Source organism: Drosophila subobscura, chromosome A, assembly GCF_008121235.1.
Source record: "Drosophila subobscura isolate 14011-0131.10 chromosome A, UCBerk_Dsub_1.0, whole genome shotgun sequence".
NCBI classification, from domain to species: domain Eukaryota; kingdom Metazoa; phylum Arthropoda; class Insecta; order Diptera; family Drosophilidae; genus Drosophila; species Drosophila subobscura.
The window spans coordinates 23,747,351-23,762,441 of record NC_048530.1 but is presented as its reverse complement, the minus strand read 5'-3'; the positions used below and the strand labels follow the sequence as shown (position 1 = coordinate 23,762,441).

The following is a 15,091-nucleotide window of genomic DNA, read 5'->3' as shown; positions in this document are numbered from 1 at the left end:
CGCAATGAGAGCCACAGACGATTCAAGCTGACAGACAGACTTCAGACTATAATTTGAATTTTAATTAATTGTAATCGTGAGCTGCTGGATTGACTTGCTTGGTCGGATCAGAGCACTCGTTGCTGGGCTTTGCCAAATGGTTTCTCAGCTGTTTTGCTTCATTTGGGTGTTCCATTTCCATTTGTTGCGTGCGCTCTTCCCGCGTGTACTGTACATTTGTGATCCCGTTTTCTTGGTGATAATTGCCAGCATTCCATTTTCTTTTAGTGGCGAACTTCAATTGAATTTCATAATTTCTTTAATTTCATCTTAGCTAATTTTTATTCAATTGTCAATTTTTCAATTACAAATGTTGCACTTAATTCTCTATATGCATATAGACAAATGCCTTGCCATAAGCGGTAAATGGTAGAGAGAGTCTGTTTGTCTGTATGTGTATGGGTGTGTTTGTGTTTGTGTGTGTTTTCAAATATGAATGATGAGAATGAGCATTTTACTAGATGATTGCGTAAGTCAATAAAATAATTTAACTAATTTTCCCCTAAATTAAACTCGCGTTACCAATGCCAAAACAACACGCAAGACACACGCAAATAAGTACAAAAAAAACAAAAAAAAAACGCAATTTTAAACAAATTTTTTGTTTGCTTAAAATTCAATTTAGAAATTTTGCGATTTGTTTTTCGATGTGGCTTAAAGCTATAGCTTGATATCGTACGATATTCTCAAATATGTATATTATGGTACTAAATATGTAAGTATTTATTATTATGTATATGTATCAATAAATAAATAAGTTTTCCCTTAATCCTAGATTATGTGAACTCTCTCAACTCACTCAACTCTCTCATCCTCTCATCTACTCATATTTGCGCTGTCAACATTGAGCACCGCTGCTGGCTGCAAGGTGAATTTACTAAAAAGGTGATGCCAGTAGTAGGTGTTAGTAGCAGACGTCGCGGCACTCAGCAGCACTCTCTGTGCAGCTGCCACCTTATGAGTAAATTCACCTTGCAGCCGCGTGTGTCGCAACAACCGCTGCAATTCTGCTTTGTGTCTCTCTTTCTCTATATGTTTGTGATGTGTGCTTGTGTTCTGTTTTTGTTTTTGTTCTTGTGTTTTACGACTAAATGCACCCAAACAAACAAAAATGTAATGGATCTGTCGATCGTTCGTTCGTTTCGTTCAGCACCAATACGAATGTGAAGCTGGAACCCTTTTTGGAGTCTTTTTTGCGTGTGGTTCGAGTCGAGTATTGCATTGTTGCCCGGATACGGACGAGAAGCTAACATAACGGTGTGCGTGCCATCTCCATCTTCATCTCGGAATCTCACTCTCTCTCTCTCTCTCTCTCTCTCTCTCTCTCTCTCTCTGAACGGCACTAAGCAAAAACAAAACAAAAAATAAATAATAATTGGAAGGCAAAGACGAAGACGAAGACGAAGACGGAGCAAAGGCCACAATCCAATCCAATCCGATGTCCGATCACCGATCACTGAACCGTTTCGTGCCCCACAACGGGACTCTGCTGCCGCACCTGCTGCACCTGCACCTGCTCCTGCTGTTGCTGCTGCTGCATGTGGCGCAGTCGGAAGAGGCGCAGAGTCATCCAGGAGGCCAGGGTGCCGGGCACCGGCATGGGCGTCTGCTTCTCCAGCGCCTCCTTCTGCAGCTGGTAGCGATAGAGCAGCGAGCCGGCGACCAGGGCCGACACAATTGTCGCCGAGATGACAACAATGAAGAGAATGCTGAAGCCGGGCACCGGCATGCAGATGCCGTAGACAACCTCCTCGCTGATCTTGCCCTGGAACACGGTCACCGCCTCCTGCTTCGAGTCCGGCGAGAAGGCCAGATCCGCCTCCGAGATGACGTCATAGAGTCCACTGACACCCACATCGGCGCTGCGCACCTTGCGATCGGAGATGACCAGAGACCGGCGACGACGACGACGACTGCGACTCTGGTCAGGGCTCTCCGGCGCCTCTGTGGTGGATGATGTGGAGGTGGAGGCGCCCTCCTTGTGCTCCTCTGCCACGTCCACATCCAGATCGACATGATCCTCGCGCGACTGCTTCAGTGGCTCCGCCTGGGGCCGATAGACGGGCCGTGGCACATCCTCAGCATCGCTGCGGGGCTCCAGGGAACGGGGTCCGGCCATGGGCACGCCCATGCGCTTCTGCGCCTCCAGCTGCCGCGGTCCGTGGGGGAACTTGCCGCTCTTCTTCAACCCCAAATAGCGCTCACCATCGCTGCCCTCCATGTCGGCCAGATCGGCGAGATCGTCGTCACCGAACAGATCGGACAGGTCCACTTCCTCCTGCTCCTCGTGCACGGGTCGCGGCTGCAGATTCGCGCTCTTCTCGTGTGTCCCTCCATAGTCCCCAACAGATCCCTGACCAGCGCCAATCGTCTGCTTCTGGTCGTGTATTATGTCCTCATAGAAGATGTCATGATCCACACCCGAACCCATGCCCATGCCCATTCCCATGCCCATGCCCATTCCCATGCCCATGCCCATTCCATGCTGGGCCGGGGGCAGGGACAGGTCCCGCAGGAGGTCGTTGGTGCTGCTGCTGCTCATTGGATCGCCCATGTGGACGTCCTTGCGCTCGTTGGCATTGGTCACGCCATGGCCCAGGCCGAGGGCGAGACCCTCACCGCTGCCGGCACCCGCAACGCCCGAGTTCTGGCAGTGATCGAGGCAGCCATGACGACAGATCTCCACCTTGCACTTGATGTGCACGCTCAGGGCATCGGGGAACTTGAAGGCGTGGAAGAAGGCGTACGTGATGACGGTGGCCCTCTCATCGGGTGCGCGCGCCTTCAGGAACCGTGAGATCATCTTGGGCCTCAGCACGCAGCCGAACTCATCCGACAGATTGATCACATGTCCCGATCCGTCCGAGGCCAAGCAGGACTTGACGCGCATATCAAATTCGCCTGCAGGATAACGATACATTCAGAGTTGCATTCAGCATTCGGCGATAGTCGTACTCACCACGATAGTCGTTGATGGCCACAACGAGGGTCAGAGTGGAGCCGAGGGGCACAATGCCGCTTACAGGCGGCGCCCAGGGTCCCTTGCCATGCTGAATCTCCATCCAGCAGTCGACATTGTCACCTAAGCAGAGCAGACAAGCGATTCAAGAGCGATTCAAGCTGCCAGACATCATGGACTTACCGCGAAAATCGAGCTGAATCACATCGAGATCGGCAATCACCATCGGCGGCTTGGAGGCGGTCTTCTCGTAGTCATTGAACCACTCGCAGCGCAGACGCTTCGCCTCGTCCCACACCTCGAGCAGATCCTTGTCGTACTGCACGACTACCTGTGAAGCGAAATGTTTGATCGATAACAAATCGATTACTATCGAGTGCAGTGCAAACACTCACCGTGTTCTCGTAGAACTGCCCGTTGAGATCCGGCTTGGTGCCGCATCGTGAATACGAGATGCGAAACGAGAAGAATGTCTTGCCCGTCGAAGGCGGCACATACACGCAACGCGGATCGCTATGTTGTCCTGGACAGAGTTACAGGAAAGGCGTTTCATATTAGATACTACAAATATATCGAAGTTGTTGTTGGAACATACCTTTGGAGCTTACGATTCCCTCAAATGGATGCGAGAATGTTAGATGTACATCCATGTGATCCTTGCCGCACATCACCTCCAGCGAGACAATGTTGGGCATGCCATCGGGCCGGTCCATGGGCCACAGTTCATTACCAGCTATGACTAAACTAAACTGAAATGCAAGAAGGTGGAACGAGAAGTTAGTAAGTGGCAGTGGACCATCTCTAGTTCCATCTCTACTCGCTGCTCGTCTCTCATCTCTAGTCCCATCTCTAGCGCTCGTTCGCCATCTCTAGCCTTGTGGGTGGCATCTAACGGTTCGCGACTGGCACCTGGCAAACGTGTTGCCAATAAAAACGAAACGGAAATCCAGTCTCTAGCCCAGGCAGCCCCACGGCCAGGGCCAATGAAGGCCAATCGAGAAATGAGAAAGCGAATTCCATCTGGTTGTGCATCCGTTTGGCCGCGCCAACCGCCGAAACTGGTCTGTCTCGATCTCCTGGGTATACCCCAAGCCTCCTCCCTGCCCTCCTGCATTTGCATTTGCATTTGCATACTGATACTTGGCCAAACTGCCTTGCTGGAGACCCCGTCTGGTGGCGAGGATCAATTGGGGGCTCTGCAAATTCCAAATTTGCATTCATGTGCGAGTCGCCACTCGTCCGTTCATGCCACTAATAGTTACAGCTGCACCTGCCAGGCAACATGCTGCACCTGCCAGTGCCCCCATATGCGGCGGTGCCACATTGTCTGGGCAGACGGCCAAAGCTCGCTCTCTGCTCTCCACGGATCGATCTGCCAGCAGTTAATTGAATAATCGCAGTTGCAAAAGCATTGCACATACATACATACACATGGTAACCTATGCAAAATAATCAGTAAGTGTCCAGTTTTGCTGCCTCTTTAACGGCACTCGAAATGCGAACGAATGTGCAATTGGGCTCCTCTGTTAGCAGCTCTCAGCTAACATTCTGTTTCCACTCTCCGCCGGCATTCTGTTACTGCTCTCCGCTAACATCCGTTTATCCCCTTCCGCTAACGTCTGTTAATTCTGTCCGCTAGCAGACTGTTAACACTGCACGCTTACATATTGTTACCCCTACCGCTAACGTCTGTTACCCCTCTACACTAACAGCCTGTTAACTCTCCACATTAACATCCTGTGGCCGCTGCCGCTTACAGCTCTCTGTTAGCTCTCGCTTTGCGCGCTCTCACGATCCACATGGCTTTCGTGCGGCCTTCGTTGGCTTGTGAACTTGAACCTGCGGAGTTAATTAAGTTCAATCACCCCCGCTGTAAGCGGACGCGACTGTCAAGTGGAAACAGTCACGGGTGCCAATTATCTGCCATTCCAACTCATCTTTCAGAACTTATTCAACTGTTGCGTTATCAAATGTTTGTGTTTTGTTTTTTGCTGATCCACAATGATAAACAACAAAGTTAAGTGAACCAAATCAGCACAAACAAAACAAATAAATGTACGTACGTAAGTACATATTCATGTATTATGTACTACTACAACTACTCGTAGTAGATTGATTATAAGTATTATATGGCGAGTCATGGTTAGTAGCGTTAGCACTCTCCCCGAACCACTGCCGAGGCAGGGCTCGTACCCGTCGCATTCGTGACTACAGCTCGTGCTCGGGCGGTGCTCGCGAGGGTGGGTTGCCTATAAAAGTCGAACCGCTGCCGCAGGGGCCAAGCAGTTTGCACCGCAAAAGCAAGCGAAACGAAAGCAAATCCCTCTCCGAAAATGGATCGCTGGCAGAATCGCGTGGCTGTTGTGACTGGCGCCAGCTCGGGCATTGGTGCCGCCTGCTGCCGGGATCTGGTGGCCAAGGGCATGATCGTCGTGGGTCTGGCACGTCGCGAGGAGCGGCTGCAGGAGCTCAAAGCAGCGCTGCCAGCCGAGCAGGCCGCCCGCTTCCATGGCCGCAAGTGTGATGTGAGCCAGGAGCAGAGTGTGATCGAGACCTTCGCCTGGATCGATGCCACATTGGGCGGCGCTGATGTGCTCGTGAACAATGCCGGCATCGTGCGGACTGCATCGAACATTGTGAGTGAGGGCAACGGGCCGGACTTGCGTGCCATTCTGGACACCAATGTGCTGGGCGTGGCGTGGTGCACGCGCGAAGCCTTCCGCTCGCAGCAGCGGCGCAATGTGCTCGACGGACACGTGGTGATCGTCAACAGTGTGGCCGGACACCGCGTGCCCATCACAGGCTTCAGCCTCGGCATGTATGCCCCCTCCAAGCATGCCGTGACCGCTCTGACCGAGGTGCTGCGCCAGGAGTTCCTCAACAAGAAGACCCAGACCAAGATCACAGTAAGTTTTCCACACTTCCACACTTCCGCTTGCCTCTGACCAAAAGTTTGCTCCCACAGAGCGTGAGTCCCGGCGCTGTCGATACAGAGATCATCGACAAGAAACTTTTCGAGCAGATGCCCAATCTGCCGATGCTGCGCTCGGAGGATGTCGCCGATGCCGTCTCCTACTGCATTCAGACACCGCCCAATGTGCAGATCCACGAGCTGACCATCAAGCCCATTGGAGAGTCTATTTAACCATCGTTCTACCCATCGTTCCCACTAGTTCGGTCCTCCTGCTGCTACTTTATCGCCTTGTTTATTAAAGATGAGAACGTCTGATCAATCTCCAAGTGTTCTATTGTTGTTGATTAATTGTGAAGATTCGATTTACTTACCATTAAGTGTAAAATAAATATACAGCTACTAAGTCTAAGGTCCCACAGCCGTGTAGGACCTTTTTGTGGGCTCCACATGCTGATGCTGTGGTGGGCGTGGCGTTCGGATCTGCAACGAGACGAAAAAGATAAATGAAAATTAGGTTGAGGAGGGGGCCGGTGGGACTACCCCAATGATTTCTATATTAAAATTGCTGCTGAGAGCGAGAGTACTAGGCGGATTCTCTCTCTCTCTCTCTCCCTTTTGAACTGGTTTAAGCACAGTGGGCAAACACTTGACAATCGTGGCACACAAGTGAATTGTTGGATGATCGCTTTTACGCCCACTCTGTGGCCACAGTTCAAGCCCCAAACACGAGCCCCCGCCAGCAATTGCAACTGTTGACTGGCTGCTAATGCCAAGTGCGATCTCGACTGCAATCTCCATTGCGCTTTGGAGCTGTCTGTCCCTCAGTAACGAGTGCCGCAGGTTGCAGCCGCCACTAATCGTGAGCCACACAAAATTGCGGCAATTTCCTGCTGATCGATCGAGCGATTGATTGTTGCTCCTGATCGATCGCCTGCATATCGGTTACCGATTGAGGCAATGGTAAACGATTGAGCCACAGATAAGCATACATATACGAGATGTAGATCGTAGGTCTGCCAGATTTTTGTTTGCTTCGAACTTGATTATTCGATCGGCATATGGTCGAGGCTTTTGCTCCAAAACCTGTGCAGAATTTCTTTGATTTCGAGTTGCATTTTAGGCATCGTTTAACCAAGTTCTTTATTGATCCTTCTGCAATCGCTAGCAATCGATCGATGCCAATTACAAGGGGCTACGGCTAACCTGAGTTCCCTGCCTCATTTCTCCTTCCCCTTCTTTAAATTCCCCAATGTTTTGCTCGCCATCGATCACATTAGGGCCCCGCATCGTGGTCGCTCCTCTGACCAATTCGCATGTTAAATATCAATTGATAAAGGCCTTTGCCCCCAAGGCTTTGGTCAAAGGAGCCCAACGGAGTAATAAAGATGTCGATACGCGTCATTAGTGCAGCGAGTGAAACATTCGATGGGGGGCAGGGGAGACGCACTGAACGTATCCGGGGCCAGAATCGCACTTAACCTGACGCCCCCGGGCAGTGGCAGGGCAGGGCAGGGCAGGCCGAAAATTGTTCGAATACGTGAAATGGCCGAAAATGTGCGGCCACGAAAAGAAGCCATAAACAAATTGAAATTTAATAAACGGCCAAGCGGCCAATTTCCCAGGGACCTGCCTGGGACCTGGGACCTGAACCCGGTGCACGCTCTCTGATCCATTCGATCAGTTGCCATCGGCCCCCGGGGGGTCCATTTCAACATTGCAAATTGAGGTGGCTGCGCCTGGACCTGGAGTGGAATTTTGGATTGTTGCCAGGCACGTCTTGTCGCCCCGAGACCCACTCCAGTGCAGACAAGAAAATTAGGCAGTGACCCACTGCCTGGACACGGTCCGGACAACTGCAATGAGTTTTAGCCAACTGAATTGAACGATCAGCGGGGCCAGGCAGGAACAACTTGAATGGATTGGTCGAAGTCTATTCCAATCATTTTTATCGCGGAGCTGCTGCGATAATATTTTATGTATTTCTGGAAATTTATCTTAAATCTTTCTTACATTTTCCAGCACTGTTTTCGCCCAAAATATTCACTCAAAGGATGTCTGAAGCAGGTGCTTGCTGCTGCTGCAAAGATCCACCAGCACCAACAGTAGATGCTGAACAAATTTCACCTGAAGCGAACTTTCCAATTCACACAATAATTCTTTCGCATTGGGCACACGCAGAGGGGCTGCTGCTGCTGCTGCTGCCGCTGCTGCGGAGCTGCTATAAATATTTACATTGGCAATTGTTCAGTGGGTAAGCAGCACTTTCCCTGCTCTGCCACCAATTAAAGAAACGCCGACAATCAATCAATCAATCAAACCGACAATCGGGCAGGCAGGCAGTCAAGCCCCCACATCAATTCCATCGTGGCGCAGTAATAGTAACAGTAATAATAATAAAATCTCATTTCGCGTCTCTGTCTTTCTTTCGCATCTCCTGCCCATTGATCGCCCGAGTGCCGATTGCCGGATTGCCGATTGCCGATCGTCGCCGCCTATTGTGCCTGGCCCGGGCCTGGCATACACTTTTACCCGGCAACAGGTGAAAATGAAATCGAAACTGTGCGAACAAAGCGGCGCTCAAACTCGAACATGAAAAAGATGATGGACGGTACCCCGCTCCCCTCGCCAACACAACACCACAACGCTCCACTCCTCACAATTCAACCACAAAAATGCGGTCAACGGAGATTCTTCACTCGCAGAACTGTAAATCGCTTGTTGGCGCCGGGGACGGGCAGGGGGGCAGGGTGCTGGACAGACGCCCAACGGTAAACGGCTGATATGCTTATTTGTCTTTTAATTTGGAGCCAATTAATTTCTCTTCTCGTTTATTGTCTCTCGTGCATGAGTGAAAACTCGCAACGAACTCGAACTCGAATTCGAATTCGAACTTGCACACAAGAACACGCGAAATGTGCATAAAGCAAAGGAAATGAAACTACGGAAACCGCGGCGGCTGGATACCCTTGCCTTGTTCCTGCTCTCAGCTGCACCGTCGTGGATTATAATCTTATATATATTGGATTAATTGGATTCATAAGCAAACTTGTTCTTTCCGTAGTGGAGCTAATAAGCCAATAATTCGTTTGCATTAACCGTCGAAAGCCAGTCATGCGTAGCAAACAATTTAATCAAATTGGAAGACCTGCTACCTACGCAAGGGTACACAGAGACAGACAGCGACTAGGCCTAACTGTAACTCATTCTCTCTGCGCTCACACTCCCGCGCTCTCTTCGGCTGTGTGTCTGGGCCAGCTGTTTTGCATGAGTGCAAGAGGTAGAGAGAGAGAGAGAGGGCGGGAGTACGAGCGCGAGTGTGAGCTGGGCTCACGAGTGAGCGAGGAATCAAAAGTCACCCAATTAAGAGCCGCCACATGGAATGGGGTGGGATGGTTTTGGGTTGGGGATCTACTTAAGCGCGGAGGCGGCATCATGTCCGTGGGGCCTTCTCAGGCGCAGCCTAACTAAGTCAAAGAAAGTGCGACGCGACGCAGTGAAGAGTCCCAGCGTCTGACGCCGCGTGCTGCACGCTCTGATGGCGCTTAATTAATGATGCTGCTACCACTGCAATTAACAGTACCGCACACTTGCTGCAGCTGCGCAGAGGTGGAAGAACGGAAGAGAGGAAAAGTAGAAGTTAGTTGGACACGCTCCAAGAGATGAGCGGAGCGGAGCGGTACACCACCATCCCCACAGCTGGAGAGGCTCTTCCGATCGGTTTCGATTCAGAGTCGATCGATGGATTCAGAGACACCACAAAAAAATGTCGCATCAAAAATCGATCAAAGCGCAGACCCAAACCGCGGCCACTTTGCTTACAGTTTTCACTTTTCTTTCTTGTGGATGGGCAGTGATGAATGGAAATGCCAGTGGAAATGGAAAAAATGGTTCGCTTTGGATCGGTTCGGTTCGGTTCGGTTCCATTGCTATTGAAGAGCAGCAGCGACCACTTTCGAATCGAGCAGAGAGCGAGCAGAGCGGCCCACCCCCCTCTACCCGGCGCATGGACCCGTTTATAACGGTACGTCGAACAACCAGCAAACGGTAAATCACATGCCTATGCTTCATTGCTGTTTATCTGTTTTTGTGCTTTTAGCTGTGTGTTTTTTTTTTCGCTTGTTGATGAGATTTTCGTATGTATTTTTAGCTTCTGTGCTTTCTGTTGAGAAAGAGAAGGGGGTAGTGGTGGGAGGGGGGCTCGTCTCGTAGTGAAAAGCAGCTAATAATCACGATAATGATAATGATGCCACTACGGTGGTGGCACGGGTACGGCATGGCTATGGGAAAGGCAAAGCAGCAACGTAGCAACAGGTAAGGCCGAAATCCAAAATACATTTTTAAATGGTTCACTTTCTTTTAATTAAACTGGTTCCACCAGCCCCGTCCCGTACCCAGCCACCACCTACTGACTGGCAGTCCCCACTCCCTCTCCCTCCCTCTCTCTCTCCTTCGTTCTCCCCCGTTTTGCCGTGCTCCAACCCCCCCACACACACACACACACTTCGGGAGGTCCGTCTGTCCACCGAGGGTTCCCAGGCGCAGGGGCGCTCGCTCGCTCCAGGCAAGTTTGTCCGCTTTTTTTGTTGTTTTTTGTCTGCGTTTCGGGGCGCATTCTCCAGACGAGCGGACGGCCGGACAGTCGCCAAGTGCAATTTTACTTTGTGTAATTATCCCGGCAGGGATGTGCCGCTGCCGCACAGTCAGCCACAAAATTAAACAGCCTGTGGGAAAATCTGCCTTGGAAATGGCCAAAAAAGGCCTGCGCCCCCCCCTGAAGCATTGCAGAGGAAATTGAGAATTAGGCAGAACATTCATTCATTTAAGGCCAGTCCCAACAGATCGCGGTGGCATCTCACATATGGGAGAGTCTCCTTCGAGGTACAGCAAATGTCCAACCGATTCCACGCTCTATCGTAGCAGAATTCCGACGAATGAATCATAAAATGTTTTGAATTTACGACAATTTGCAGGCAGTGTTCTGCCGCTAAATCTCATGGGAAATGCAAAATGCAAACGCGGAGCAGGCAGGAGGGGGCTGCCACACATGTGGAAACAGTCGGCAGAGGGCAGCTAACATCGTTGCCAGTTGTTGCAACAACTTCCATGCCTGCTCTAGCTGCAAGCGTTCAAAAGGCTTTGGGTAGAGACCGAGAGAACGTGTCGAATGGTCCCAGTCCCAGCAACTCGTATTCAAATTTGGGGCATGAACCAAACAATTGCCGCTCCGCCCGGCTGCAAGCACAACTTTTGCCAGGCTTTTGTCAACTGTCTGTCTGTGTGCCGCCTGGCGGCAATCTGTTGTCAACTCTGAGCAACGACACGACACGACAGCTGCCAGGGGGTAGCCCCAGCTAAGTCAAGTGCACACAGAAAGCAAATGGAAATGGCAGTCGAAACTGCAAGCCAAATCTTATCAGCGACCCGGCAGCTGCCTCCAAAAGGCGTCTTCTGTGCAGTTCAAATCTTGACCCCGAAGACCTGTGGAAGTGCAACTCTCGATTTCGAGGAGGATTATGCACACACATGAGGCTGGGCTGGGGCTGGGAGACTGACCCAAAAAGTGGCACACAAAAAATTTCCATTTCATTATTGGAATGTTTGTAGAAAGGCAAAGAACAGTTAGACGCCGCGGCGTCTCTCTCTCTCTCTCCCCATCACTCACTCTTCTCTCGCTTGATTGTTTGTTGAATACAAATTAAGATTCTGTGAAAAGAAAAAGACGCTTGTCGCCGCTTTATCTGTGTATCCGCATCTGCATATTGTACAGCCACAGGCCCAGGTACAATATTCGTATTCGTATCTCGCAGATACGAGCATCTATCCATCTCTCTCTCTCTCTCTCGTCGTATCCGTGTCTGTGGCAGCATTGGGAATAGAATTTACTGGGTCGATCGCAGCAGCTCATAAATTATTCGTCATCATCGGGCATCGCACATCGCACATCGCTGCGGTCAAAGCCAAACAATGAATGAATTTCAAATTCGAACTCAAGCGAAACCCACAGGGAGAGAGAGAGGGAGGAGAGGGGAAGACCTTGACTCAGCTAAGCCATTTAGGGTTCCCCTCCCCTGCTGCCCGTCAAAGCAAATCATTTGAGGCCAAACAAAGAGACAGTCCACGGCGCAGACAGCGAGCCAAAGACGAGTCCCAGTCCCAGTCCCAGTCCGAGTTCGAGTAGGAATCGGTGTCGTAGATACTCGTAGATGCCGTTTGCTGATCTCCGCTTTGCCACCACAGATGCGACAACGAGCAGCAGCTTGCAGCTTGCAACTTGCAGCTTGCAACTTGCCAATGCATTTATGGCCAAGTCGCGTGTTTCTTAGCTGTTGCCGCTGCCCCATGTGTCTCTATGTGTCTCTCTGTGTGCCTGTTCCTGCATCTGTATCTGCATCTGTATCTGCCTCTGTGTCTCCATCTGTGTTCTGTCTGCGGCAGGAATTGAGTTTATTGTGCCACAGCGGCGTGCCATTGGATTGTCGCATCAGCTTAATTAGAATTCGAAGTAGTTAACGGTGCATTTAATGCGCTCCAAAACGGATCAAATGCATCAACACCGCCACCACTCACTTCTCACTGTGAGCTCTGTTCCATTTATTGCACGAGTGTTCCAGCAGCAGCCGCAACGGCAGCCCGGGACTAGTGACGAAAGCTGTCACCACATTGATGAGGGATTATGCTGTGGCCTGGCAAATGACATGCTAATGTTCGGTTCAAAGGAAGGAAACAACTCTTCCTGTAAGCTGATAGTTTCTCGTATTATTCTTGGGGTAAATACCTAAGCGAATCCCTAAACAGATCGAAGTTATCCACTCATAAATGTGAAGCTCTGCCCAAGCTCCGCTCTCTCCCATCAATAAACTATAATCCATATTTCAGGTACTGCTTTCAGCACTATTAATTCCATGCTAAACTCACCGATGGAGCGAGATCTCTCCGCTGTTCGGAGACAATTTTGTGCGTTCTCTTTTAGTTTTTGCTGATTCTTGAGTGTTTTTCGTTTATCTCTGGAACACTTGATATCAAAGGGGGGAGAGTTGAGGCTGGGTTTGGCAAATGCATTACAAAGAGTGCATCGAGAGAGAGAAAGAATAATTGTTTAAATATGTACAGAAGTGGCAGGCAGAAAGACAGAAGTGAAATCGGAACGGAACGGAACGGACCGGACCGGACTGGACCGCCTAACACGTAACGCAAATAAAAAGAGGAGGAGGAGGAGGAGGAGGAAGGAATGGGGCAACCAGTCTGGGAGTTGTGAAGAACTGATTGGTGATTAGTTTCCATTTGACATGTGTGTGCGAGAAGGAAGATGCCACTGCCACTGCCACTGCCACTGCCTCTGCCACGGCTTGACTGCAGTCTGCCCCTGTCCGTTCCGAGATTTGGTCAATAATTAGTGCATGCGGGACACAGGTGCAGCCAGCACCTGCTTGGGAACAGACAGCAGGATGGAATGACTATGGGAATGATCCGACAGATGACGCTGCCACTTTTGTGGGTCTCGTCTGGGTCTGGGCTCTGGCTCTGGCTCTGTCTCGTGAGTCTGTGTCTGTGTCTGGGCTGGCACGTAGAACTTCCCTGTGCTGTTGTTGTACGTGTGATTGTTATGATTATTATTATGTATTATTATTATTTTTCCACGGCTTTTGTCGCTGCTGGGAAAAGCTGTGGAAAGTGCACCAGCACCAACAGTGGAGAGAACTCAAACACGAACGCCGAGCAAAGATCTTTTTCTTCTTTTTCTTTTTTGCTGTATGGAAGATCGTTTGGCGCTGCCTGCAGTCCGGGGCTTTGATTTTGAGGTTGATTTTGGTTTCGATTCTGAGGAGGATGGAGGCGCAGAGATAAAGAAGAATCAGACACAGAGAGTCGGATAGACGGAGAGACAGAGCCAGGCCGCATTTGTGCTAATTGGGAAAATTAGAAAGCATGAAATGCTCGGCTGCATTTGCTGTCTAGCTGGTTAATCGGCTCCCCAGCAGCAGCAGCAGCAGCAGCAGCACTGGCAGAAGCAGAAGCAACGGCAGGTCCGAGTCCAACCCCCCCTCTCTTTCTGGCGCACTGAGCACATATCCTGGTTGAAGGCTGCGCAGAGAACACACAGAACAACTGCGAATATGTACAGCCATGAGCTTAGTTCCTATTGCGACAAATTGGTCAAATGGAATGTACAATTACAGACAAAAAAAAAATAATAATAATAATTATCACACGAATCTCTGATCAGTTTTTGGCAAAAGTTTCCTTTTGCTATTGGGTTCTTGGGTACGAGGGGGGGGGGGGTGGGTACTATATGCTGTACGGATTTATGGCAGGTACAACGAAACAACAAAAAAAACAACAACAACACTCACTTCACTGAACTGGACTCGTTCGCTCTCTCGTTCGCTCTCTTTCTTTCGTTCTTTCGCTCGCGCGTTTGCTGTATATTTTCTTCTTCTTCTTATGCTGCGCTTTGGCACAGGTAACGGTAATTGTAAAACAACAACAACAAAAAAATACACTGACACTAGACACTGGGATGAGGCGGTGGCGGAGGAGGAGGCGGAGGAAGAGGAGCCAGGCGGCAGGCGGCAGTCGACAGTCGCAGTACTGAAAAAACGAGGCTCGACCACGATCCGAACGGATTCAGATTCAGACTCGGACTTGGATTCGGATTCGTATTCGCCAAAAGCCTGGGAGATGCGATGCGGTGAGATGCGATGCGAAGCGATGTGGCAAGCAAGCGGCCAAGCGAGCAGCACGTGTGAACTCGACGAGCGACGAACGCGAAATACGCAAACCAGCCAAGATACTTTCTTTGGCCTCGTAATGTAACTGTCGGGAACACAAGAAGAAAATCAAGCCAGACACACAGATACACACTGACACAGGTGCACGAGCCGCCACGACCAGAGACGAGCGCAGAGTCTAGCGACTGCGCGCAGCAGCAGAAGCTTCGGCTTCTGCTGGCTGGTGCTGGCTGGTGCTGCCTGCTGCTGCGGCTGCGCCATGAGCTTTCAGAAACTGCACAAATGAGCACAGTCACAGACGAGAGAACTTGCGGCTAGACGAGCGAGCGCCGCTCTCTTTCACTGCCTCCTCTGGTTCTGCCTGCTGCTATGCCCGGCCTCCGCTGCCTCTTCTGCTCCTGCTGTTTGTTTGTTCTTTTAGTGGCACTTGGCCTAGCCTAGACTGAGACG

The 15,091-nt window shown here is 50.5% G+C and overlaps 2 protein-coding genes across 2 annotated transcripts; one reads left to right on the top strand and one right to left on the bottom strand.

Moving 5' to 3' along the window:
* Positions 1 to 357: 357 nt before the first annotated feature.
* On the bottom strand, positions 358 to 14,282 carry LOC117903900. Its single transcript, XM_034816405.1, has 7 exons — positions 14,264 to 14,282; positions 6,284 to 6,392; positions 3,594 to 3,747; positions 3,394 to 3,521; positions 3,182 to 3,329; positions 2,999 to 3,121; positions 358 to 2,940 (listed from the first exon to the last, which is right to left on the bottom strand). The coding sequence occupies exons 2-7, from the start codon at positions 6,359 to 6,361 to the stop codon at positions 1,493 to 1,495; spliced, it is 2,079 nt and encodes a 692-aa protein (XP_034672296.1). The 5' UTR covers positions 6,362 to 6,392; positions 14,264 to 14,282; the 3' UTR covers positions 358 to 1,492.
* LOC117903905 (farnesol dehydrogenase) lies at positions 5,282 to 6,161 on the top strand. The gene is made up of 2 exons (XM_034816411.1): positions 5,282 to 5,904; positions 5,964 to 6,161. The coding sequence occupies exons 1-2, from the start codon at positions 5,332 to 5,334 to the stop codon at positions 6,141 to 6,143; spliced, it is 753 nt and encodes a 250-aa protein (XP_034672302.1). The 5' UTR covers positions 5,282 to 5,331; the 3' UTR covers positions 6,144 to 6,161.
* Positions 14,283 to 15,091: the final 809 nt, after the last annotated feature.